Source organism: Eschrichtius robustus, chromosome 10 (genome assembly GCF_028021215.1).
Source record: "Eschrichtius robustus isolate mEscRob2 chromosome 10, mEscRob2.pri, whole genome shotgun sequence".
In the NCBI taxonomy this organism is placed as follows: domain Eukaryota; kingdom Metazoa; phylum Chordata; class Mammalia; order Artiodactyla; family Eschrichtiidae; genus Eschrichtius; species Eschrichtius robustus.
The window spans coordinates 1027890-1051516 of NC_090833.1; the positions used below are offsets into that span (position 1 = coordinate 1027890).

Here is a 23627-nt window from a genome sequence, read left to right on the forward strand (position 1 = left end):
GACCAGGCCTGTACGCCCTTTTCTCACTGTTGCTGCTTCTCTCTCTCTTTCATGGGAAGACAACACCCTTGTCCGCATTTCCCAAACCCTTGTGAAAGGGGGAAACCTCTTCTTTTGATTATGGCCTTTTGGAAACAGCCTTATCATGATCCCGTGACAAATTAATCTTTTACTTGCCTTTTGGGAAGCGTTAGACGGTTCAGGATTCACAGTGTTTATTTCATCTGAACTATTAACTGACTCTGGGTTCTTATCTACACTCTCTGAATTTGCAAACTTACAGGCTGTATTTTTCATAATATAATCGGTTCCAAACAGTTCTTTTGAGATAACAATACTATTTTTAATAGTAAATAGTATTGTTTAATAGTATTTAATTGAAGTTTTGCTCTTTTTTCAGAGCTCATCAGCTATTGCTTCACGTTTATTTCTGTGCTGTTTCTTCCCAACATACTCAGGTAATTCTTTCAGTTTGAGTGTGCTCCTTCTGTATTTACTGTTCTATTTCCTCCTCATAACAAAACGGAGGCCTCCCATTGATCCACTTTACTAAACCTTCATGGCTGCCTAAGTGGGAACTTCCAGGAGGCATATGTGACTCCAGATTTCCCTCCATGGGGAGAGCCTTGTTCCCTTGGGTCAGAGTAGGTACCAATGAAAAATGACCAGGAAAGTGGAAACTCGGGAATTCCCTGGTGGTCCAGTGGTTACGATTCAGTGCTTTCACTGCCGGGGAGCCCAGGTTCAATCCCTAGTCAGGGAAATAAGATCCCACAAGACACGTGGCACGGCCAGAAAAAAAAAAAAAAAGTGGAAACTCAACTGCATAGAATCAGGCATAGTTGCAAGTCTCACCTGCCTCTCTGTGGTCCTTTGATTTGTTCAGTTGGCCACCTTCAGGTATAAGATCCATGTTTGGAACCATCACACAATTTAGAGTTGTCATGTTACTCTTAATTCTGTTTTGTATGAATATTTTAAATTCTGCGTTTTGTTGCTTGTCAAACTTTTGTAAAAATGATGTATCCTGGGACTTTCCTGGCGGTCCAGTGGTTAAGACTTCACCTTCCAATGCAGGGGGTACGGGTTCGATCCCTGGTCAGGGAGCTAAGATCCCACATGCCTCAGGGCCAAAAAACCAAAACATAAAACCGAAGTAATAATGTAACAAATTCAATAAAGACTTTTAAAATGGTTCATGTCAAAAAAAAAAAAAAATTAAAAAAAAAAACAATGTAGCCAATAAAGTGATACTGGCTCAACATTTCAAAATAATCTCCCTTGGCCTTAATAAAACAGCAACATGGGTTTATTCGGGAACAGTAAAGAACTGCAATTCAGGACAAACAATCTAGGGCAAACCACAGCAAGTGCAGAGAACAAAGGAGAGGAAACTCTTTTATAGAGGAGAAGGGGGAGTTGAGAGGGGCTGTTCTAAACAAAATGTCCGTTGGAGGAAACTGGGAGTTCGCAGTATAGTGACTTTTCATTGGCTGAACTGTGATGGTCTCTCATTGGCTGGGCTGTTGCTGGGCTGGGAGAAAATCTTCCTTCCTCCTGCTGGGTAGAAAGCAGTAACCTTCCTGTTGGGTCTGCAATTGAGGCTGCATGGTAGGGTGTGAGGGCTCCCCCTTCTGGCCTCCTGACTTCACTTTAGTGAGGGTTCCCTTTATTAATTTTCACATAAAGGAGAGGCCTGAGGGTCCAGAGGGAAACCACCCCATGCCTCTGAGAATGCTGCAGCTCCCTGGTGCCAGACCTGGACCTCCCACCCCCACCAAGGGGCCCTGCTCACTAACGAGGTGCAGGGATGACCCCTCCCCTGCCTGGCTGGGCCTCCCATTCCTCACAGCTCAGCTTTTCTCCACAGAAATGGAACCCAAGTCATGTGCAAACACACCACTTCCCCGACCTTGGCCAGCTTCACTCATCTGTGCCCCAAGACCCTTCTCCAACAGGAGGGCAGGCACCTCGCCCAACCCCATCCAAGGTGCTTCCGAGAATCACGGGCAGCTGGACACGTGCCCTGTGACAATTGGCCCAAAAGGCCAGGACTTGAACGATAACGAACAATAATTTCTGTCCGCATCTTCAACTCAGGACCAACTGGAGAAAGACAAATATGCCCCCTAAACAACCACAGGGGATGCCTACCTGTTCTCATTTGGGTGGTCTTCATTTATTTCCACTGTTGTAATCGGTCTTTTATGTTTTTCATCTTTTTTGTTATTAAAAAAGAAATTCTAAATATTCCTATAGAAAACTGGTTAATCTTTATCAGGTTTACCTTTTCTGATTTTCGTAGACTTGGTCCATACCAAATTAAAAAATTTTTTTCCTACCAGCACTGTTAAATTTCATTTTTATGTGGAAATCTGATCCATCTGGAATTTATTTTGATGTAAGGAGTGAGGTGGTGATCTAGCTACGTATGTATTTTCTAAATGGTCCCTAGTGGTGACAGTTCTGTTGACTGCGTAGTCAAGCTTTTCTCCACAGACGGAAACATGTCCTTCGTCGTATGCTGAATTCCCCTGTCATTTATGTCTCTTCCCATTTTTTCTAGATTCTTCTGTTATTCTATTTACAATCATGCTCTTACTGCTCATGATTTTATAACAGGTTTTCATGTCTTGTAGAACTAGTTGCCTGGGTTTATTTTTCCTTTGTAGAATTTTTTAAGTTTTTATTCCATGTTTACTTTTTCATATGAAATTAGAAAAAAAATTTTTTTTTCTGGTTGAAATTTTTTAAAACTTGGAATTCTAAAAAATGTATAGATGATGATTCAGGGAGAACTGGTGTCTTTATGATAATGTGGTTTATTTTTTAGGGTCATCCCTGGAACAAGTTGCTTTTCCAGCATCTGTTCAGCCCTGACCCATTTCCTGCGGGGACAAGGAGGCAGACTCTAATTAGGAGAAAGCGGGGAGTTTGTTTACAAAGAAACGATCTATCCACACATGGGTGGGGCGTAGGGGAGCCCAGAGCAGCAGAGCTGACGGTCCCCAGGCGTAAGGGTGGAGGGGAGGGCAGCATCCAGAATGCGGAGGAGAACCGTGTGGATGAGGCTCCCCAAGCCGCGAGACCAGCGACCTGAGGGTGGGGGGCTCGGCCAGCACCTGGTGGCCTCGATCCCCCTCCTCCCCATCTCCCGTCGGGCTCCCTGGCTGAGCCCAGCAGGGCAGGGGACGGGGGTCCTTGACGCCGTCCGTTCAGGTTGGGTCCCTCCGTGGTCAGCAGGGTGGAGTGAGGCACGGCCAGAAGGTCCTCCTCTGAGGGCGGAGGGCTGGGACCGAGAAGTGGCCCAGCCGTGCCAGGAAGCCGACATCTGGCTTTGAGCTGGGCCCCACGTCAGGGGGACAGGGCCCGGCCTGGGGGGACGACGGCAGCCCTGGACAACTGGAGCCAGGGCGGGTCACAGGAGGGATGTCGGGCTCCCGGATTAGCGGGAGGCTGGAGAACCGAGTGGCGGGAACTGGGGCCGCTCCAGGCGCTGAGCAGGAACCAACAGGAACGTCCAGGGGAGCCTTGGGTCCGAGGCCACGCGGGGGGCACTGAGCTCCGACCAGCGGCGTCCCCACCAGCTTCCCACGAGGCTCAGCCCCCAGGAGCGCCCCCTAGCGCCCGCCAGTCTTCACAGCAGGCTGCCTGCTGCTGGGGAGGGGGAGGAGGGGGAGGGGGAGGAGGGGGAGGGAGAGGGGGAGGGGAGGGGGAGGGGGAGGGGGAGGGGAGGGGGAGGGGAGGGGGAGGGGAGGGGGAGGGGGAGGGGAGGGGGAGGGGAGGGGGCGGGCAGCGGGGAGGCGCGGGGCAGCCAGGTCAATCCCAGCTCACCCCTTATGCCAGCACCAGGCTGACCGTTGCCAGTGCCCTGAGTGCAGCTCCTGCCCTGAGGGGCCCTCGCTGGCCTGGCGTCCACCCTGTCAGTCCAACCTCCCCAGCGAAGAGTGCTGGGAGGGGCTCTGGTTCCTGCCTCCTAGGCAGCCGTCCTTCAGCCCCTGCCCTCTGGTGCCCTGGGCCTCTTCTATGGAGGGTGTGGGGAGTCACCCCTGCCCCTCGTGGGCTATCTGTGCCTGAGGCCCTGGCCCCTGGGTTTGTCCGCTTTGCGGGCCCTTGTGACCTGAGCTGGAACAGGGTGGGGTGGGGTGGAGGGCGTCACGTGTACTTTTTTTTTTTCCTGAAATTAAGTCTTTGGCATTGGCAGCATCACAACTTCCGTCCTCAATGAAAAGTGGAATAGCAGTTGGCAGTGGGCTTTATTTCCAGCAGCCTTATTGACATTTAATTCAGGGACCGTATAGTTCGCCCATATAAGTGTACAATTCAGTGGGGTTTAGTGCATTCATAGAGTTGTGCAACCATCACCACCATCAACTCTAGAACATTTCCCTGACCCAAAGGGAGAGCCTGTGCCCATTAAACGGCTGCTCCCCACTGCCCCAGGACCTGGTAACCACTAATCTCCTTTCTGTCTCCATGCACTTGCCTCTCTGCACGTTGCATACAGGGGGGTTCCTACACCACATGGCCTTTGGGGCCTGGTCTCTCACCCAGCACCGTCTTCACGGTTCATCCTGTTCCTTCTCACACGGACAACTTTCTGACGTGTGGATAGACCCTGTTTGTTTATCCATTCATTGGTAGCAGTTTTGAAGCTTGGAAACCCTGCAACGGACCCCACTTCAATATAAGGTGACCTTCCTGCTCGGGGACTCCTCCCTAGCCCCAGCAGGCACGAAGCCCCATGTAAGCCCTTCTGCCAGCCCAGCAAGCAGGGTCCCTTTGCTGCTGCCCTGTGGCCATTGCTGGGACCGCACCTGCTGTGCTTGGGTCCAGAGCCTTGCCAGCTCTGGTCTGACCACTGCCCACACCTCTCCTGCCAGTGCCCCCGTCCACGTCCTGAGCCCCCGCAAGCCTCCTGTGCCCTCCTCCTAGTCTCCTCCAGGGAGCTGAGGCCGGCAGGAAGCGATGGAGGCCCTGGCAGAGGCGCCCCTGCACTGCGGGGAGGGGTGCGGGGCTCCCACTGACCCGCTGCTATCTGGGCCTGCAGTGCCAGCTGCACCCATGGACCATGCAGGCCAGATGTGGCCACACAAACCCTGCCCCGGCAGCAAATGTGTGCTGTGAAGATCCCAGTTTAGCAGACCTGCGGGTCAAAGCGACTTGGCCCCTGTCCTCTATTCATTCACAAGCATTAACTAGCCCCTTCCACCGCCAGGCCCTGCGCTCCAGGCTGGGGAAACAGACACCAACAGGCTGCCAGCAGGCTGGTACAACTCCTGTTGTCACGGGGTTTACAGTGTGTGCGGGAGAGCAGACAACAAATAAACACAGCAGAGAATTCGGATGATGCTAAAGCCGCCAGAAAAACGACCGGCAGGTGAAGGCTGGGGTTTGAGGAAGGCTGCTTGGAGGATGCAGAGGGTGAAAAGTAGCCCAGGGAGCAGGGGGCTCCGGTGAGGGGGCTGGAAGGGACCTCCAGAGGGCCGCTGGGTGGGAGGGTGCAAGCAAGAGGCCTGGGGTGGGGCGGGGGCTGGCTGGGCTGCCCGCTGGGGAGCTGGGCTGGGCACAGGGCTGGGCTGGCTGCTGGGGAGCTGGGCTGGTCACAGGGCTGGGCTGCCCGCTGGGGAGCTGGGCTGGGCACAGGGCTGGGCTGCCCGCTGGGGAGCTGGGCTGGGCACAGGGCTGGGTTGGCCGCTGGGGAGCTGGGCTGGGCACAGGGCTGGGCACAGGGCTGGGCTGGCCGCTGGGGAGCTGGGCTGGGCACAGGGCTGGGCACAGGGCTGGGCTGGCCGCTGGGGAGCTGGGCTGGGCACAGGGCTGGGCTGCCCGCTGGGGAGCTGGGCTGGGCACAGGGCTGGGTTGGCCGCTGGGGAGCTGGGCTGGGCACAGGGCTGGGTTGGCCGCTGGGGAGCTGGGCTGGGCACAGGGCTGGGCTGGCCGCTGGGGAGCTGGGCTGGGCACAGGGCTGGGCACAGGGCTGGGCTGGCCGCTGGGGAGCTGGGCTGGGCACAGGGCTGGGCACAGGGATGGGCTGGCCGCTGGGGAGCTGGGCTGGGCACAGGGCTGGGCACAGGGCTGGGCTGCGTGCGGGTTCTGTGCTCAGGGCCACGATGACTCAGGAGCATCTCAAGCAGGGACGCATCAGATCGATGCTTTACAGGCTTTGCTCCGACCACTTTGTGGAGGGTGGACTTGGGGGGTGAGGGTGAGTGGGGAGGCCAGGAGATGACCAGGCATCGAAGACTCGTGATGGAGAGTCCCCAAACCACGGCCGGGGACACACCGGTGGCAGGTTCTCCACAGCCTGGGAGGCTGCCCTGCACCTTTGAGGCTCAGAGGGGTCCCCGGAGGGGTCTGCAGGTTGTTCATCCGGCCCCGCGAACGGCATTTGGTCATTTCCATTTTTTAGGGATTGTCAGTAAAATCACATGACCAGCCACCGGCAGGTTTTGTGTGTGTCTCATTTCTCTTGGGTAAATACCTAGGCGTGCGAGTGTGGAGCCATATGGTAATGAATGTTTACCTTCATAAGAATCTGCTAAACCATTTCCCAGGGTGTTGCACCCTCTCGTTTTCCCCATCCCAGTGGTGACAGCCTTGATTTAGAAACAGAATCGCCATCCTGCTGGTGTGTACCTGCGTCTCCTTAGGACAAACGCCCGTGAGCCTCTCTGCGTGGGCTTGCTTTCTGTCTGGGAATCTTTTCAAATCTTTTGTCTGTTTTTAAAAAAAAATTTTTTTTTTAATTGAGTCTTCAGAGTTCTCTACAGGTTCAGGATTTAAGTCCTTTATCAGATAGATGTGTGTTTTGTAAATATTTTCACGGGAAGGCTTTCACTGCATTCTGTCCAACGACTCTGGGACCTGACTGAGAGCTGGCGTGGCCGGAAACCCAGTGGAGGCTGCGAGCGGGAGCCCTCGGCTCTGCCCCTCCCTCCCCGCTGGCCGATGGGGTCTTCCTCTGACTCTGAACCCACTTCCACTCCAGAGCGCAGTGCTGGCCTTCCCTGGGCACCGCTGCCTCTGACCCGAGGCCTCTGGGTGGTGTGTCCCGAGGTCACACGCTGTTCCTCAGAGTGTCTCTGGGGCCCTCTGTCTGAGTGGACATGAGAGGTCACCTGGAGAGGCCTCGGCAACTCGAGCCCCCTCCAGCCCGTGGAGCCACCCGGGCGACACTCTGGTCCACACGCTTATGCAACCAGGGATAAGGTGGCCGGACACCCTAATCCACCCTAAGTGGCAGCCCAGACCCACCCTCCTCTTGGGCTGCTGGAGGCCCAGCTGGGGGTCTGGAAGTGAGGGGTGCCCAGGCCTCTGACGTCACCTCTGTCACCCCAAGACGAGGTCAGGAGGCCTGGCCAATGGTGGCTCCACTCCCGTGTGAGGAGGCGAGAGGTGGGGACTCTGGGGGCTCTGAGGGGAGCTCGCTGGTGGGGGCAACCCGACCAGCCGAGCCGCGGTCATGGAGGTGGCCGGGACACGAGGCAGGTGAGGGCCAGGCTCTCTGGAGCCTCCAGGAAACGACTCCCGGAGCAGGTGCGGACACTCGAGCGATCGTGCCAGACAGTGAGCAAAGAGGGCCTGGAGTTTGCGGAGCCAAGGTGCCTTTCGCTCCCCAAGCTGCTCATCGGCCGAGCCCCACTGCCGGGCTGGGCTGCCAAGCTGGGCCGGCGGGCGCCAGGGGCCAGAGGACTGGCCTGGGGATGGAGGCCCCCCTGCTGAGCTGCGTCCTGGCGCTGCTCTGAGCGACCTCGGCACAGGCTGAGGTCCTGGCACAGCCAGATTTTGATGCCAAAAAGGTATCGGAGGCCTCCGAGCTGTGCCACGCGGGTGGGGGTCCAGGCTGAGCCCTCACTGGAAACAATAGCGACGACGTGATAATAGTACCTACTGCCTTCCATGGAGCAGTTGTTCGGTGCCTTGGGCCCGCACACCCTTTAGAGCCCCTCTCCATTTAATCCTGAAACAATCATGTGTGAGAGTAATTACCGACCCACTTCACGGTTGGGAGAACTGAGGCTCACAGTGGCCATGAGACCTGCCCCAGGTGAGTGGGAGAACAGGGACCCAGACCCAAGAGATGGACACTCCGGAGACCCCCGGCTGTGTGGCTTCAGACAAATCTGTGTCCTTGTGGCCCAGGGTCCCGGTGCACCCCACCAACTCCCCTCCTCACCTGGCTGCCTTTTCAGGCCCTGTCCCCATCTCTTCTCCTGCCCCCCCTCATCACACACTCCCAGGTCTGGGTCTGCAGGGACCAGGTCAAGGTGGGGGTGGTCGAACCCCACAGCACGTTGGTTGGGTAGGGATTGACTGGAGGGGCCTCCGAGGGCTGGGCACTCAGGCCAAAACTCATGCCTCTCTCTGGCTGGGGACCCACCCTCCCCTGCTTGGCCCACTGCCTCACACCCTGAGCGGGGGCTGAGATACTATTTTGCTTTCATTTCTGGGGGGCTTGGTACAGTGAACCGGGGGGGGGGTCCCCAAGGAGAGAGGCTGGGGTGAGGGCTGGAGGCTGGCATTGGGAGCTGCAGGTAAGGATGCCTGAAGGGGGTGGGCCCAGGGGAACCTGGTCCCGGAGAACAGTGAGGCCGCCCCAACCTCCCAGATGCCGCCGTGTGCATTAGGAAAGGGCACTCCTCTGGGCAGCTGCCCGTCCCTGCTGGTCCCTTGGCCAGGCAGGCACTTTCATGCAGTGCACAACCTGCCCAACCTCGGGCGGCGGACCTGTTGTCAGCCTTCAAGAAAGTGCAGTGAGGCCAGGAGACCCTCATCTGCCCTTCTCTGTCACCTCTGTGAGCCACAGGGGTTCACAGGGACCCCTGTTCGGCCCCAGGCCGGACCCAGGAAGCGAGCCCCCAGGCCTTGAAGGCCTTCCAGGACTTCTACTCGACGGTGGGGCTGCCAGATGACATGGTGGTCACGCTGCCCAAGTCAGGTACCGCCGAGCCCCGCCCTGTGGGAAACCCCGCCCCACCAAGCCCTGCCCCGCCCCCTTTCCGGAGTCCTGGGAGGTACAGGCAGGAGGTGGCCTTCTCTTCTAAGGATGGGTTGGCAGCCGTTCCAGCCACTCTTCTTCACACCCCGCCCTTCCCCGTAACACGCATGAGGGAGATGTTTGGGGCAGTCGGGGGCCGGGGGCCCCACGCTCTGTGGGGGGCTGTCCCGGGCAGGTCCCAGGAGCAAGTGGGCATTCCCAGCCAGCCCAGCCTCTCACAGACCCTCTGCCTTTCTACAGATGTGTGCTCCTCGGGGGCAAGGAAGCACCCTGACAGCTCGGGAGACCCACCGTGGCCCTTCCCAGGTTGGGGCCAGGGTAACTCCTCCCTCCCGTTCTCCAGGGCCTGTGCGTGTGGGCTGCCCCTTCTCTCCATGCCTCCTGCCCTCTCACCTTCTGAGGTCTGCAGGTGCAGACCCCTGCCAACATCCATTGTTCTGCCTGGACACTCACCTGTGTGCTCCAGGCCTCAGCTGACTCATCGCCTCTTCCAGGGAGCCTCTCCTGCTTACCTAGGGCTGCCATAACAAACTACCACAAACTGGGTGGCTTAAAACAACAGAAATTTACTCTCTCACAGTCTAGAGGCCAGACGTCCGGAATCAGGTTGTGGGCAGGGCTCGTTCCGTCTGGAGGCCATAGGGGAGAATCCCGGCCTCTTCCAGCTTCTAGTGGTGCTGGTAATCCTTGGTGTTCCTTGACCTGTAGACCCATCACCCCCACCTCTGCGTCCGTTGTTACCTGGCCAGATTTCCCTCTTCTTGTAAGGACATCAGTCATTGGATGTAGGGCCCACCCTAAATCTAGGGTTATCTCATCTCGAGATCCTGAACTAATTACATCTGCAAAGACCTTATTTCCAAATAAGATCGCTTTCAGAGTTCCAAGTGGACTTGAATTTGGGGGGACACGGTCCAACCCAGTACATTCTGTGTCCCCATAGCCCCTGGCTTACCCCTGGGACACTGGGTCCTGCCTTGGAATCCCCTGTCCTCGTTCACTTCCTGAGGGTCCCACGAGGCAGCCTTCTGGGTTGCTGCAATCACAGGGCTGGGTCCCCGGGAGCCCTTGGGACACGGATGCAGGTGGGCTCTTGGGGACACCTTCTCCCAAAGTGGACACCAGGAAACCATCGGGCCCCTCACCCGTGTTCATCGTGAAGAATATGGGAACCTATGTAAAACAATAAATAACGGACGCGACGTGACAGTCGCCAGCATTGGGAGGCGCCCCTGCAGCCTCTCCTGGCAGGATTAGATGTTGCTCGGTGGGGGCTTCCTGAGTGGCCTGCGGGCAGTGTCCCTCCGGCCTTCACAGGCCTTCACCGCATTCTGCCTCCCTGACCGGGCTGGGTATACCCAGTGCTGTGCTGGGGACGCCGGGGCTGCTGCGTCTTTCCACGGGTCTGGATGACCCTGCCCAGGATCCCAGCCCTGTCTTCTGTCACATGAGAGCTTGTTTCGGCAATGTTACTGGGTGGGAGGAGGGCGATTAGGGATCGTGTCACATCACTCTCAGGAAGGTTCTAGCTGCGGAAAGTGTGAACCTGTCTTCCTGCTCTGTGCCCCACCCTCCAGGATTATCTTAGAAAAAGCAGCTTTCGGAGTAAAGTGCCCCATGTGGACCCCCTCTCAGGTGCTGAGTCTGTGGGGTCCGGCATGGTTTAGTGGCCATTCTGGGGCTTTCTTGCCACGCAAGCCCCTCACTGCTAACTAGGGAGTGAGCGAGGCCCTGGGGAGAGTGGCTAGGTCCCCAGGAGCCCAGGGCAGGGGCAGTGCTGGTGCTTGGGTGGCCTCCAGCCTGGGCCCTCGGGGGGCGGGGGCGGCACTGGGGGTGCGTTTCCACATTTGCAGAAGTTTTGGCGGCAGGATCCACTCGCACTGGCCTTTCTGGTGATGAGTAAATTGGGGGGCCCTGCTGCATGAGGGGGGCAGCTCGGGGTGTTCCAGGAGTGACCAGACCTTTCCTGTCTGTGCAGGGTGAACCGGAGCAACAGGCCTTGTCACCCGGAGTCGTCTGGACCCAAGGCCCTCCCGGCCTCCCCATCCCCTGTGCTCCGCAGGCAGCTCCTTGGGCCTCCCCCTGGCACTCAATAAACAGATTCTGCAGTTTTAAGGCCCCTTGCCTCTTTGGAGAGACTGTCAGGGAGGGCACAGCAGGCCCTGCCTTGACCCGGGCTCCTGGGGCGACTGAGGCAGGGAGGCTCGGGGGCTGAGGACAGGGACTCTGGCTGCTGGGCTCCTGGCTGAGGGCAGGAGGCGCCAGCCAAGGGTGGCACCTGTGGGGGCGGCAACCACAGGCAGCGTCCGGTGCCCCCACCCAGCCCCCGTGGGTTCATGGCACCTATGGGGAAACCGAGGTGCCCTGTGCAGCCCAGCCCTGCGGCTGGATCTCCTCGAGGTGCACAGATTCCCCTCCACAGGCCCGGAGGCAGGGGGGCTGCGGGGTGGCGCTTGTCGGGGTTTCCCTCTTGGTATTGGTGTGACCGTGGCCTTGGGCAAGTCATGTGAACCTCTGTGAGGCTTGGGAATGGGTCACGGTCATGGCCAGTGCAGTCCAAGCCCCGCCCTCCGGCCCCGCCTGAGCGCTCCTTGATGGACCCCTGGGCCCAGATGAGGAAACTGAGGCACAGAGAGGACGGCCACTTGCCCAGCAAGAGACCAGGCTGGGATCCACGGCCGGTGACCAGGTTCCAGGGCCTGGGCTATGTGCTGACCCCCCCCCCACGAGGTGTGGGGCCAGGGGAGCCCCCCGCCCGGGGACCGTTGCCCACCCCCCCCAACGTCGTGCCCAGTGGAGCTCAGAGCGTTCAGTTCTGTCCGGTGCACACACTTCAAAGGGCCAGGCCTGCGGTGGGGCAGGAGGGCGCTGGACGTCCCGCTTCATTGCTCGCCGGCGTCTTGCAGCCCTCGCGGGGCCGGAGCTGGAAGCCATTAGCCCTGAGTGCATCTGTCCTCATCCTGGCCCTGGCCACCCCGAGACAGTGGGTGTCCCCCACGCTTCCTGCCCTCCCTCTCCTGCCTGGCCGAGCCCCCGGGGGGGCCCTGGCTCCTCAGCCCGGTTCTGGGCTCAGCCCGGGGCCTGGGTCAGCTGGCGCTCAGCCTCCTCGGGGGCCCCTGCTGCTCCTGCTTGTTGGATGGTCCCCCTGGTCTCTGAGCTGCCCTGTCCTAGCTTGACCCCCATACCTGTGACCCAACCCCACAGGCTTTGTTGGAGGTAGTGCTGCGTCCGGGGTCAAGCTGGCCAGTACCCCTGCCACTGGTGAGCAGGCCTCCCCTTTGAGCTGACCAAGCCTGGAGCCGTTCCCGGGTGGGCTTTTTTGGCCTTGAAGGTGGGAAGGCTGCCCCCCACCGGCCAGGGACCAGGGGTGCTGATCTGGGTAGTGGTTGCTTTGGGCACCCTGGAACCCCTCTTGGGCACCTGACCCCTGCTGCTCTGCTTCACTGTCATGACGGGTGGGGAAACTGAGGCAGAGCAGCTCGCCCGGGGTTACATGGCTGGAGGGCCGGGGCTGGTGCCCAGGAAGCCTGACTCCATCTTCACCTTGACGTGCTTGTCATCTGGTCCTAAGCCCAGGAGAAACGCTTTGGGGGCGGTCGGGGGCCTGGGGCATGGAGGGGAGGAGGTGGACGCTGGCAGCTCATGGGCCGTGGAGCGCAAGCCGGACAGGGTGTCCCTGGGGCCGGCCTTCTGGGCTGTGGGCCCCACTGCGCTGTGCGGTGTGGACGCATGGGGTGGGGTGGGTACTGTCCGGGTGGAGGAGGCCCCCGGCACAAGAAGGAGGCAGAGCAACTGCTGGCTCCCTGGCGCCTGCAGAGGCTCACGGGGCTGGTGCGATCCCACTGCGCCCCACTGCCACCTCCCGTGGGCCCTCCCCTCCCACTGGACCTCTGTGCCTTTCAGGCGCTGCTCCCTCTGCAGGGAACGACCTTTCCCATGCAAGCTTTGCACCCCCCGCCATCGTTTCCCCCACCCGGGGGAGGACCCCCCACTCGGCTCTGCGGTCCAGGCCCGTGGAGCGTACGCCCACTTGTCCCAAGAGCCATCAGAAAGAGCCTGAAAACCACCATGTGTCCTGGGAGGAGGGCCCGGGTGTGCGTGTGGAGCTCTGAGCCCCTGGGGGTCTGGGCTTGGTGTATCCATACTGTCAGCGCCCCCAGGGTGGGAGATGTGGTCCTGGGTCGCCCCGGTGCAGGGGGGGGGGGGCCTTGTCCTGCTCTCAGGCCCCCAGGTGGGCCCCGCCGCAGTGTCCACCATCAGCCCCAGGCCAGGCAGGGGGTGGCGCCGGCTGCTCTAGTACAGGCCACACCCCCAGCCCCTCCCCGGGGCTGTGGGTGTCACGGGGCCAGGGGCCGGATGCACGCCCCCTGAGCATTTGGAGGCCAAGTTCGCCGAGGACACTCTTGGGTGATTGCGCCACCTGCCAGCTCTCCCTCCCGATATAAACCCGGGTGCGGGGGCCACAGGAGCGGGGAGCACAGACCCTCGATGGAGGCCGGGCTGCTGAGCGCCGTCCTGGGCATTATCCTGCTGCAGGTGGAAATGACCGCGCAGGACCTGGACCTGCAGAAGGTGGCTTTCTTTCTGGGCCCCGGGAGGAGGTGGGGCGGGGAGGGGCCCGCGTGTGCAGCTACTCCAGGCCCCGCCTGCGCCCCAGCTGATGCTGGGCAGCTGCGTCGGGGCCCCAGGACTCACCCAGGCCAGCCCTGTGAGGGCAGGTGGTGGGGTGTCTGAGCTCAGCCGCGCCTGGTCTCCCCTCTCCTAGCGAGTGGGTGTGAGGCAAGTGCCCAGGGCCGGGCAGGGGCGGCGCCCTCCCTCAGGGCCTCCTGTGGGCAGGCCTGTGTCCTCAGCCCGGCTGGCTGGTCCTCTGGGGTCTCCAGGGTGTGGGGTCCCCCCTGTACCCTCTGACCCCGCACAGTGTAGGAGCCAGAGGAGGCTTTCCTGGTGCGGAGACCTCGGCTGTGGGCTTTGGTTTCCAACCCGATGCTTCTTTGCCCAAGTTCCTTCTTCGCCGGTTCTGTGTCGGCTGCTGGGCCAGGAGCATGTCAGCAGGCTCAGAAGTGACAAATGTCGGACACGGATTCGTTTCTCTTGCAAAAATTATCAATATTCAAAAGTTTCAGATGGAAGGTCTGGGCTCCGGGTGGCCGTTTCTGCGGCAGGCGCTCGGTCCCCCAGCCTGGTCAGGCAGAGCCGGGCCTCTTCCGCGGGGGCAGGGCTGCTGGCCAGCGCTCCCCGGCGGCTGCCACATTCGGCTGGCCCTCTCCAGCCCCCCTCTCTCAGGCTCTAACCACCAGTGCCCCTGGCGTCCCGTCCCCGAGGACAGGCGGCAGCGAGGCTGGTTCCCCTTGGGGACTGAGATCCAGCCCTGTGGCAACCGCAGACAGGCCTGTGCGGGGAGGGGCTCGCCCTGTCGCCCCCCAAGGGACCCCTCAGAAGGCCGACGACTTGCTGCTTCAGAGCCTGCCAGATCCCTGCCTGGGAGGTCCGGGGAGAGGGGTCTGCCTCCTGGGGCCCAGGGGTGGGGTCTCTGTCCGTCTGCCCGAGACGGGCTTGGCTCCGGCCCCTTTCTCTAGATTGCAGGGTTCTGGCGGGAAGTTGGGGTGGCCTCCAGCCAAAACCTGGCACTGCAGACCCCAAAGAGGCTGGAGGCCTTGTTCCTGACCTTGAGTGGGGAGGAGCTGACCGTGAAGGCTGCGTATAATAGGTAAGGGGCCTGGGCATAGCCCGGCTGTACCGGCTGCAGCTGTGGATGCGGACTTTATTGTCACTTGGGTGGACCAGGCCTCCCTGTGTCTATCTTGACCCTCCCCTGAGACCAGACCCCCCAGGCTCCTAGAGCTGCATCTTCTCCCAAATAAAAGCACGGGGTCTTAATGAAGCCCCACCGGTTTACAAGAAAGGAAAATGCACTTAGGGGTAGGTGGCTCTCTGGAGGTCACAGAATCCTTGGGTGAGAGGCTGGCACTGTCCCATCCTGTGCCTCTGCCCTCCTTGTCCTGCTCCAGGCTCTCCTGGGGATGGACACACTGCCAGAGCCCTTCCTGAAGACACGCACCCACCCACCCCCAGCACCCCCCACCCCTGGAAGTGTGCCCAGCAGAAGGAATGCAGGCTGGCGTTTTCCTAATGAGCACTTTCCTGCCTCTCAGCTCAGGAAGTTGTGAGACTGAACAAATAGTGAGCTCAGAAGTAAATGTTTCGGGGAAATTTGTTTTTCCTGGTAAGAGCCGTTCCCTTGTTGCTGCGCTCACAGCCCTCTGGCCCTGCGCACCGGCTATGCTTGGCCTTGCTGTTCCCCATGCTGTTCCCTGCACTCCTCCTCGTGCCCCAGACGCCCGTTCTCCCATCAAGAGACTGGTCATCCTGCCAGGGCCGTTCTAGTCCTCCCCTACCCCACCCTGGCATCCCGAGAGTGTCCTGGCTGGGTGGGGAGAGGATGGAGTCCGGCCCTGCCGACCCTGGCCTCTGAGGTCCGCCCACCCCGAGGGTGCCCGGTCCGCCCAGGCCTGTCTCTCCCACTTGCTTGCACAGGCCACAGGGAGATCCAGGTGATAGACACAGACTACGAACAGTTCGCCATCCTGAGGGTGTCCCTCCACTGGCGGGACAAGGAGTTCCACGTGCTCAAGTATTTCAGTAAGCTGCCCCTGGGGGGGTGCGGGGCCGCTGTGGTCCTTCTGGGGACCACCCAGCCCAGGCCCCTGTGCTCCCACAGCTCGGAGCCTTGAGGGCGAGTATGAACCAGGCTTCTGGAAGTTCCGGGAGTTGACCGCAGACACGGGGCTGTACCTGGTGGCCCGGCACGGTGAGCCCCAGACCTTGGGGTGGGTGCTGGGCTAGGGGCCCCCAGGGTGGGGTCCGGGCACCTGTCCCGCAGCCCCTCACACTGTCCCGTCCCACAGGGAGGTGTGCCAAGCTCCTGAAGGAGGTGAGCCTTTGCCCCTGTCTGCGCTGAGCCCCGCCCGAGTCCCGGCCTGAGGGGAGCCCCTAGGCCTCCGGGGTGGTGACACCAGGCTGCCAGAAGGGGACCCTGGAGGCTGGAGCGGTGGGGAGGGCAGGGCTGGGCCGGGGAGGGGAGGAGGCTGGCCCTCGTCCCCCGTTTCCATCCAGCAGGGTCCTGCTGGGGGCGGTGGGGTGGGCGCAGGCCCTGTGGGCCCCTTCTCGGGCTCCCCGGGTCCCCCACTGTGCTAACACGTCTGCTGCACGACCCCCTCTGTCTCAACGGCCCCAAGAGGTTGGGACTATCACCCCACTTTGCAGGTAGAGAAACTGAGGCCCAGGTCACACAGCTAGGACACCCACTCCTGGCCGTGGCTCCAACCGCTGCCCCCCGGGGTCCTCGGAGGCCGGGCGGCACCCTGAGGCCCTGGCCTTCTGTGTCACAGGAGCTGATCTAGAGGAGCCCCCGCCCCCATCCGGGATGCTCGGAGCTCCGCCCACCCGGCCTCCCCTGACCGCCCAGCCCTGGGGGGCCCGCCTGCACCTGCTCTGAATAAACTCTACTGCCAAACCCGCTGCCTCGAGTCTTTCCTGGGGCCGAGGGGTGACAGGTGGAGGTGGCGGGGTCAACAGAGGTGAAACCAGCTGCCCTGGAGCTTCTGCCATGAGGAGGTGGGTTGAGTCGAGCACCCGTGAGGCCCTGCTCCATCTGCAGGGGCACAACCGCTCAGCTCTCCTTGGAGCAGGGACCCCAGGAGTCATTTCCGCATTCCGTGTGCAGCTCTCCCACCCTGCCCCCCTCGTATTCTCTCTCGGTCTCTCTGTCTCTGCCTCTCTGTGTCTACCTCTCTCTCTGTCTCTGTTCCTCTGTCTCTCCCCCACCCCTCTGGCTTGGCTACTGTCTGCTGTGTGCTGGGAAGCCCTCACCCGGCCTGTCTGCCTGTGAGGATGGCTGTGGCACTTGGAGGTGGGGTGGGGTCAAGAGCAAAGAGGGCAGCTGGGATTACAAGAGCCGCCGCGTGTCTGCTGCGTGGACTCGGGCGAGTGCCTTCCGCCCTCTGCCCGTGAAGCTCTTCACCCGTAAGATGGGGAGACGCTGTCCCCGCCTGGGGGAACGATCCTGTGGGTGAAAAGCGGGTACCAGCAGGTGGGGCTGCCTTTGGCCGCTGTCTGGTCGGCAGGTTGCTGCTGATTGGCCAATCGCTGAGCGTGTGGCTTCTTCGAAGGACTCAGTTGGCCAGCAGGGCTGGAGGCGTCAGGACGTCCTGGCCCGCTCCTCGCTGCCCGCAGCCCGGGGTGGGCTGGGCTACACAGAGTCAGCGTCGCGTGGGCACCCATGTCCTTGGTCCTGCCCCGCTGACCGGGCCCGTGCCTGCTCAGCTGGCAGGCCCTGGGGGGCACGGACCCGCGTCCTGAGCATGCCCGGGGCTCCCAGGTGGGCCGTGTACTGGGCCCCAAGCCAGCCACCTGGGTGCTGCTGAGGGCTCCTGCTGGAGCCTTCTGGGCAGCTGCTGGGCCCTGGTGCTGTGAGGGGCCCTGCCCGCCGAACTCCCTCAGCACACATTCCCAAAGTGCTTCCCAGGGCACCTCGTGCCCTTTCATGTCCCCATCCCCTCACCCTGGAGACTGGGGACCCTGGAGGCCCCTCTGGCCACGGGACGAGGTCTGAGCACCTGGGCGGCCTGGGCCCAGCCTGCAGGCGAGCGGATCAGGCGAATGAACACAGGAGGGAGCCTGGGCGACACCCGCGCCCCGTGGGCGGGTCCCCCTCGGGCCTGGCCCCGCCGGCTGGTGGGCAGCCGCGAGCTGCCAGACCGCGTAATGAAGCCAGCCTGTGCCTTCCCCGACGCCCACAGGGAAGGGTATAAGCCTGGACTGGTGCCGAGGCCCGTGTCCTGCGGCTTTGGGGAGCTGGCCCCAGCCCCTGCCTCCCAGACATGAGGGGCGAGGTGCTCGCAGCCCTGCTGGGGCTGTTCGTGGCGCTGGCGGCCGGTGTGGAGGACCTGAGCCTGAAGGACTTCGACTTTGCCCAGGTGGCCGGGTCAGGGCGCCTGCCGTGGGGGACAGGCCCGCCCCGGCGTGCCTGGGAGACCCTGCAGGACCTGCTGCCTCTGGAGCCCCTGCCAGCTCCACAGCGTGCGGGGCCCTGGAATTTCCCAGACCACTGTCCTGCTCTGTGGTTAGGGGTGGCCCTTGATCCTGGCTGCGGCTCCCCCGGGGCAGCCCCCCTCCAGCTCTCCATCCCCCCAGTTTTCAGGTATCTGGTACGAGATTGCCTTCGCTCCCAACCTGGAGCCCCAGGGCTCGCCCTGGACGAAGAAGATGGGGGCCGTAATGGTGGAGCAGGACCTCCTCTCTGAAATCCCTGACAGTGTTGATCGGGCGTCTCCCTGTCCTGGTCAGCAGGGTTCCCTGCCCACCGTGTGTGTGTGTCATTTACGAGGTGGGGGTGCGCCCAGGGGCGTGGCCTGTGGGAGGTCCCCACCCAGAGCCTGGCAGGCCTGTGTTTGGTTCATTTCCCAGGAGGCAAAGAGGTCACTGTGGTGGCCACGGAATGAAAGACGTATGCCATCATGAACGTTGTCTTCCGCAAAGGAGGGAAGGCCCAAAGTGTCCTGAAACTTTATAGTGAGCCCACGAGGGGAATCTCTACCTCTGCCCTGTCCCAGCCCAGAGAGGGGGCAGGAGAGGGCTCGGAGGTGGATGGGATGGGCGGGACAGGCAGGGAAAGGGACAGGACAGGGAGGGGGATGGGGTAGGGCAGGAAGGGGCACAGAACAGGGCAGGGAGGGTGTCTGTGGCTCCAGTCTCCGCCTGTGCCCCCCCAGCCAGCGGCAACCCTTCCTCGCAGGCCGGATGGTGGAACACAACGAAAAAGCCATGGACAGGTTCCTCGTAAAGGCCCTGGAGCACGGGCTGTCAGCAGTGGGCGTGCAGCTGCTCTCCAAGGACCGTGAGTGTCCGGGCCCCGGGCAGGCCTCTCTCCCGGCACCCATCTCCCCGCGTCACCGTCTTCTCTTCTCCACAGTGACCTGCGTGAACTTGCTGCCCTAGGTGGTGAGGTCCTGCCCCCACTCTGAGGCTGGGGCTCCGCCCACCAGGCCTTCCCATCACGCCTGGAAGAGGAGTCTGGGGTCCGAGGGGCAGTGGGGCTGTCTGGGGCAGACAGAGCCGAGGTCCAGACCGTGGGCCGAGCCGTGAGGGGCTGCCTGAGGGTCGAGGCCGTCAGCTGTCTGTTCTGGGCCAGCTCCTTCTCTGGTCACAGAGGCTGGGCTGAGAGTGCGGTCGGGCACCTGTCCTGCAGCCCCTCACGCTGTCTCGTCCTACCGGGAGGTAAGCCGTTGCCCCGGTCTGAGCCCCACCCGAGTCCCAGCCTGAGGGGAGCCCCGGCTCCCTCTAGTTCCTGGGCCTCCAGGGTGGTGACATCAGGCTGCCAGGAGGGGACCCTGGAGGCTGGGGGGGGAGGGCAGGGCTGGACGGGGGAGGGGAGGAGGCTGGCCCTCGTCCCCCACTTCCATCCAGCAGGGTCCTGCCGGGGGGAGGGGGTTGGGCGCAGGCCCTGTGGGCCCCTTCTCGGGATCCCCAGGTCCCCCACTGTGCTAACACGTCAGCTGCACGACCCCCTCTGTCTCAACGGCCCCGAGAGGTTGGGACTATTACCCCGCTTTGCAGGTAGAGAAACTGAGGCCCAGGCCACACAGCTAGGACACCCACTCTGGCCGTGGCTACAACCGCTGCCCCCCGGGGTCCTCGGAGGCCGGGCGGCGCCCTGAGGCCCTGGCCTTCTGTGTCACAGGAGCTGATCTAGAGGAGCCCCCGCCCCCATCCAGGATGCTCAGAGCCCCGCCCACCCGGCCTCCCCTGACTGCCCAGCCCTGGGGGGCCCTCCTGCACCTGCTCTGAATAAACTCTACTGCCAAACCCGCTGCCCCGAGTCTTTCCTGGGGCCGAGGGGTGACAGGTGGGGGTGGCAGGGTGTGTTTTCTGTGACTGCCCTAAAAAGGACAGCAAACCCAACTCCCAGATGGCCTGGGTTTACTGTGACCACGTCTGTCCCACCCCTGGCTGGACCTCCCGCTGCAGGGGGCTCAGTCAGCCGCAGGCCAGGCTGCCCTGGGGGCGGTGAGGGGGTAGGGGGACGGGGAGCCATCTGCCACACTCCTAGGGTCTTCTCTGGTCCCTGAGAGCCAGAGGCAGCCCCAGGCTGGGCTCCCTGAGCAGAGCTCCTCTCAAATGAAAGGTGACCACAGCCGGCGCCTGTCTACCTTCGCCCATGGCTCCCTACTGCCCCGAACTCAAATCCATGGGCATTGGGTCCAAGGCCCTCAGCCACGGCTGCCCTCTGGCCCCCCACTGGCTCGCACCCGCAGGTCAGCCCAGCCTTCGTCAGTGCCTGGGGGCACCCTGCATTCTCTCACCCCAGGACCTGCACTGTGATGTGTGATCCCCCGCCTCTCCTTCCATCGGCTGGGGCAGGGTAGAGAATGTGGGCGGGTGTCAGCCCCCTACCCACGTGCAGAGCAGCGTGACCGGGTTCCAAGCACGGCTGGGGGGCTGGGGTGCTGGTCCAGCCAGGGAGGAGAGACCCTGCTGACCCTCAGGTGTCCAGCCAGCCACCAGTAAGCCCTGCAGGAGTAAGGACCAGCCCTGAGGGAGGACCTACCTGGGACTCGCCTTAGCAAATCCTGAACCGAGTCCCAACAGACCCACAGGGCAGATGTTTGGAGACCGAATTCTGACACATTCGAGGTGCTTGGGGAATACTTGCACTTTTCCCCAGATCTGTCAGGCCAGAGCTCGAGGGAGCATGGTCGTCTGCCTCAGCTGGACTTCCCCATAGAAGATTCTAGGATGTCTGCTTGGGCTTGGGCTGCTTGGTTCCGTAACACAGAACCCTGCTGGGCGTGGTGCAGAAACAACAGGAGTTTACTTTCTCAGGTTTCTGGAGGCTGGAAGCCTGAGATCAGGGTGCTGAGAGGGCTGGTGTCTGATGAGACCCCCTTGTTGGCTTGTGGACGGTGGCCTTCCCACTGCGTCCCCCGCTGGCCTCTTCTCTGCACACACGCGGAGATAGATCTTTGGTGCCCTTCCCTCTTCTGAGGACGCTAGCCCTACTGGATCAGGGTCCTACCCTTATGACCTCACTTAAGCTTATCACCCCCTAAAAGGCCCTAACGCCAAATTTGGCCACATCGGGTCATGAGGGCTTTAGCACAGGAACTTGGAGGGGGGGGGACACAAATCAGAGGGTGATAATGGAGACCAGGGCTTCTACCATGCAGCATCAGTAACGTCTAGCAGATGTAACAGAAGTTACTACACATACAAAGAAACAGGAAAATACGACCTATGGTTAAAAAAAGAAGCTAATAAAAAGTGATCCTGAGAAGAGCCAGAGTTGAGTTTGGAAGATGAAGGTCTAAAGCAGCCTTTACATTCTGAACTTTTACTCTGCTCCACTGTCCCGTCTACTCACGCGTGGGTACCATTCTGCCATCCATTAATCTAGTCCTTCCTCATAGCTTCTCTTTTATCTATCTATATCTATCTATCTATCTATATCTATCTATCTATCTATCTATCTATCTATCTATCTATCTATCTATCTATCTACCTATCTATCATCTATCTACTATCTATAGATCTAGCTCTTTGTCTAATAGGGTAAATTTTGGCAAACTGAATTTTCCTGTAAAATTATCCATCTCATTGAGGACTTCAAAGTGATTTGCTTAGAGGTCAGCAAAGTACTTTGTGTTGATGCAACACTTTTTTCTTCTGTCCCAAAGGTCATTTCCCACCCTTTTGTCACTTCTTACTTCATGTATTTATGGTCTCTCCGTTTTTTCTTATTCATGTTCGTTAATTCTGTTATTTTTAAAAAGAATACTAATGATTTTGTTAATAATTCTGCAAATTAACAGAAAAATTCTGTTCATTTTTCCAAGGATGAGGACTTTGGTTCATTAATTATATCTGCTGTTCTCTATACTCTATTTATTATTTCCCACTTTTATCACTATTATTTCCTTCCTCGTGACATCCTACGGTTTATCTTGTTCTTTGTCTAGCTCTTAGAGTTGGGAATTTAATGCATTTAGTTTCATTCTTTTATTTTTAATGGTGTGTTTAAGGTTATGACGTTTCCTCTGACCCTGAATTACATGGTATTTTTATTATATTTATTTTAAATAAATCCTGTAATTTCAGTTTGTATTTTTCCTTTCATCCAATAGTATTTGTTAAAATAGAAAGTTAAAAAAAATCTAGTTTTATTGTATTTTGTTATGTTTCTGGGGTTTTTTTGGCCGTGCTGCACGGCATGTGGGATCTTAGTTCCCCGACCAGGGATCAAACCCACATGCCCTGCATTGGAAGCACAGAGTCTTAACCCTGGGACTGCCAGGAAAGTCCCAGTTTTACTGTGTTTTGGTCAGAGAACATTGTTTGTAATATTTCTACTTTGTGGAACTCATCGATGCTTTCTTTGTGACCAATAAATTTTGTGCATGTTTTATTCTCTGTTATCAAGAGTACAATTATATGTTAAACCCTCAAGACCTGTCCTAGATTTTTTAGGGCTTCTTTATCCTCACCTGCAGTGGGTCCATTAGCCCTGCCTTTGTTGAAGTGGTGTGTGCACATCTGCTGTGAGTGTAATTCTGTTTGCCTTGCCTGGTAGTTTGCTCTTGGAAGTTTGATGCCAGCTTATGTCTCTCACCCTTGAAAGTAATTTGATCATTTTGCCTGGAGACCCTGAAGAATTTTTCTTTATCAGTAAAGTCTAATAGTCAAATTGTTTCCTGAACACAATTAGCTCTTACTTAATTCTTTCCTGTTTTTGCTCATTTCTGCTCTTAGTTAATTAAAAAAATTCTTCATTCAAGATGTTCCTTTAATGCCCTTCAAACCTTCAGCATATTTAATTCCGTTTGGAACGTTATGTTACAGTTTTATTCTGCTTTCCACGCACCCCCCTTTCCCCTCGGTGGGATTTCCATTAGAGGAAGTGTTTTCATTCTTATTTTGATTTCTTCTTCTAGGAGCAAAGTATAAAGACTACTGAAGTCTATTCATTTCCTGCATGGGGCTGGCAGTTTGGGTGACTAACAAGATTCCTAATTCATATGCATCTGCTAACGTGAGTGCAGAAAATTCTCTTTAATGGATGGCATTTTGGGTACCGGGTTGTGTGTGTGCGTGTGTGTGTGTGTGAAGTTTGGTTCTCTTTTGTCTTGAAGGGTCTTTGTTTGTTTATTTAAATTTTATTTATTTATTTATTTATTTATGGCTGCATTGGGTCTTCGTTGCTGCACGTGGGCTTTCTCTAGTTGCGGCGAGCGGGGGCTACCCTTCGTCCTGGTTTGCGGGCTTCTCATTGCGGTGGCTTCTCTTGTTGCGGAGCACAGGCTCCAGATGTGCGGGCTTCAGTAGTTGTGGCATGCAGGCTCAGTAGTTGTGGTGCACGGGCTTAGTTGCTCCATGGCACGTGGTATCTTCCTGGACCAGGGCCCGAACCTGTGTCCCCTGCATTGGCAGGCGGATTCTTAACCTCTGTGCCACCAGGGAAGTCCTTGAAGGGTCTTATGTTTACAGGCGTTTTTTTAACTCCTGCTACCCAGTGAGGAAAGGCACCCTTGCCCTTTCTAGCACTCCTCCCTCCCAGAAGTGACGCTTTTCTGAA

General features: G+C 59.1%; 2 protein-coding genes across 2 annotated transcripts; both read left to right on the top strand.

The window, feature by feature from the left end:
* The first annotated feature begins 13489 nt into the window (after window positions 1-13489).
* Window positions 13490-16496, top strand: LCN8 (lipocalin 8). The gene is made up of 8 exons (XM_068553197.1): window positions 13490-13573; window positions 14578-14708; window positions 15154-15224; window positions 15536-15640; window positions 15720-15809; window positions 15907-15932; window positions 16237-16264; window positions 16390-16496. Exons 1-8 carry the CDS (start codon window positions 13490-13492, stop codon window positions 16494-16496), a joined length of 642 nt encoding a protein of 213 aa, XP_068409298.1.
* A 1384-nt stretch (window positions 16497-17880) lies between these two features.
* On the top strand, window positions 17881-18997 carry LOC137770492 (epididymal-specific lipocalin-5-like). Its single transcript, XM_068553199.1, is given in 5 exon segments — window positions 17881-17976; window positions 18194-18392; window positions 18470-18571; window positions 18795-18896; window positions 18972-18997. Coding segments are annotated over 5 exon segments (525 nt in total).
* The last annotated feature ends 4630 nt before the right edge of the window (window positions 18998-23627 follow it).

Bases quoted from the DNA above. Each gene is read 5' to 3' on its own strand.
- LCN8 (XM_068553197.1), top strand. From the start codon at position 13,490: ATGGAGGCCGGGCTGCTGAGCGCCGTCCTGGGCATTATCCTGCTGCAG. The intron at 13,574-14,577 runs GTGGCTTTCTTT...CCCTTTCTCTAG, and splicing joins AGGACCTGGACCTGCAGAAG to ATTGCAGGGTTCTGGCGGGA. The intron at 16,265-16,389 runs GTAGAGAAACTG...TCTGTGTCACAG, and splicing joins ACTATCACCCCACTTTGCAG to GAGCTGATCTAGAGGAGCCC.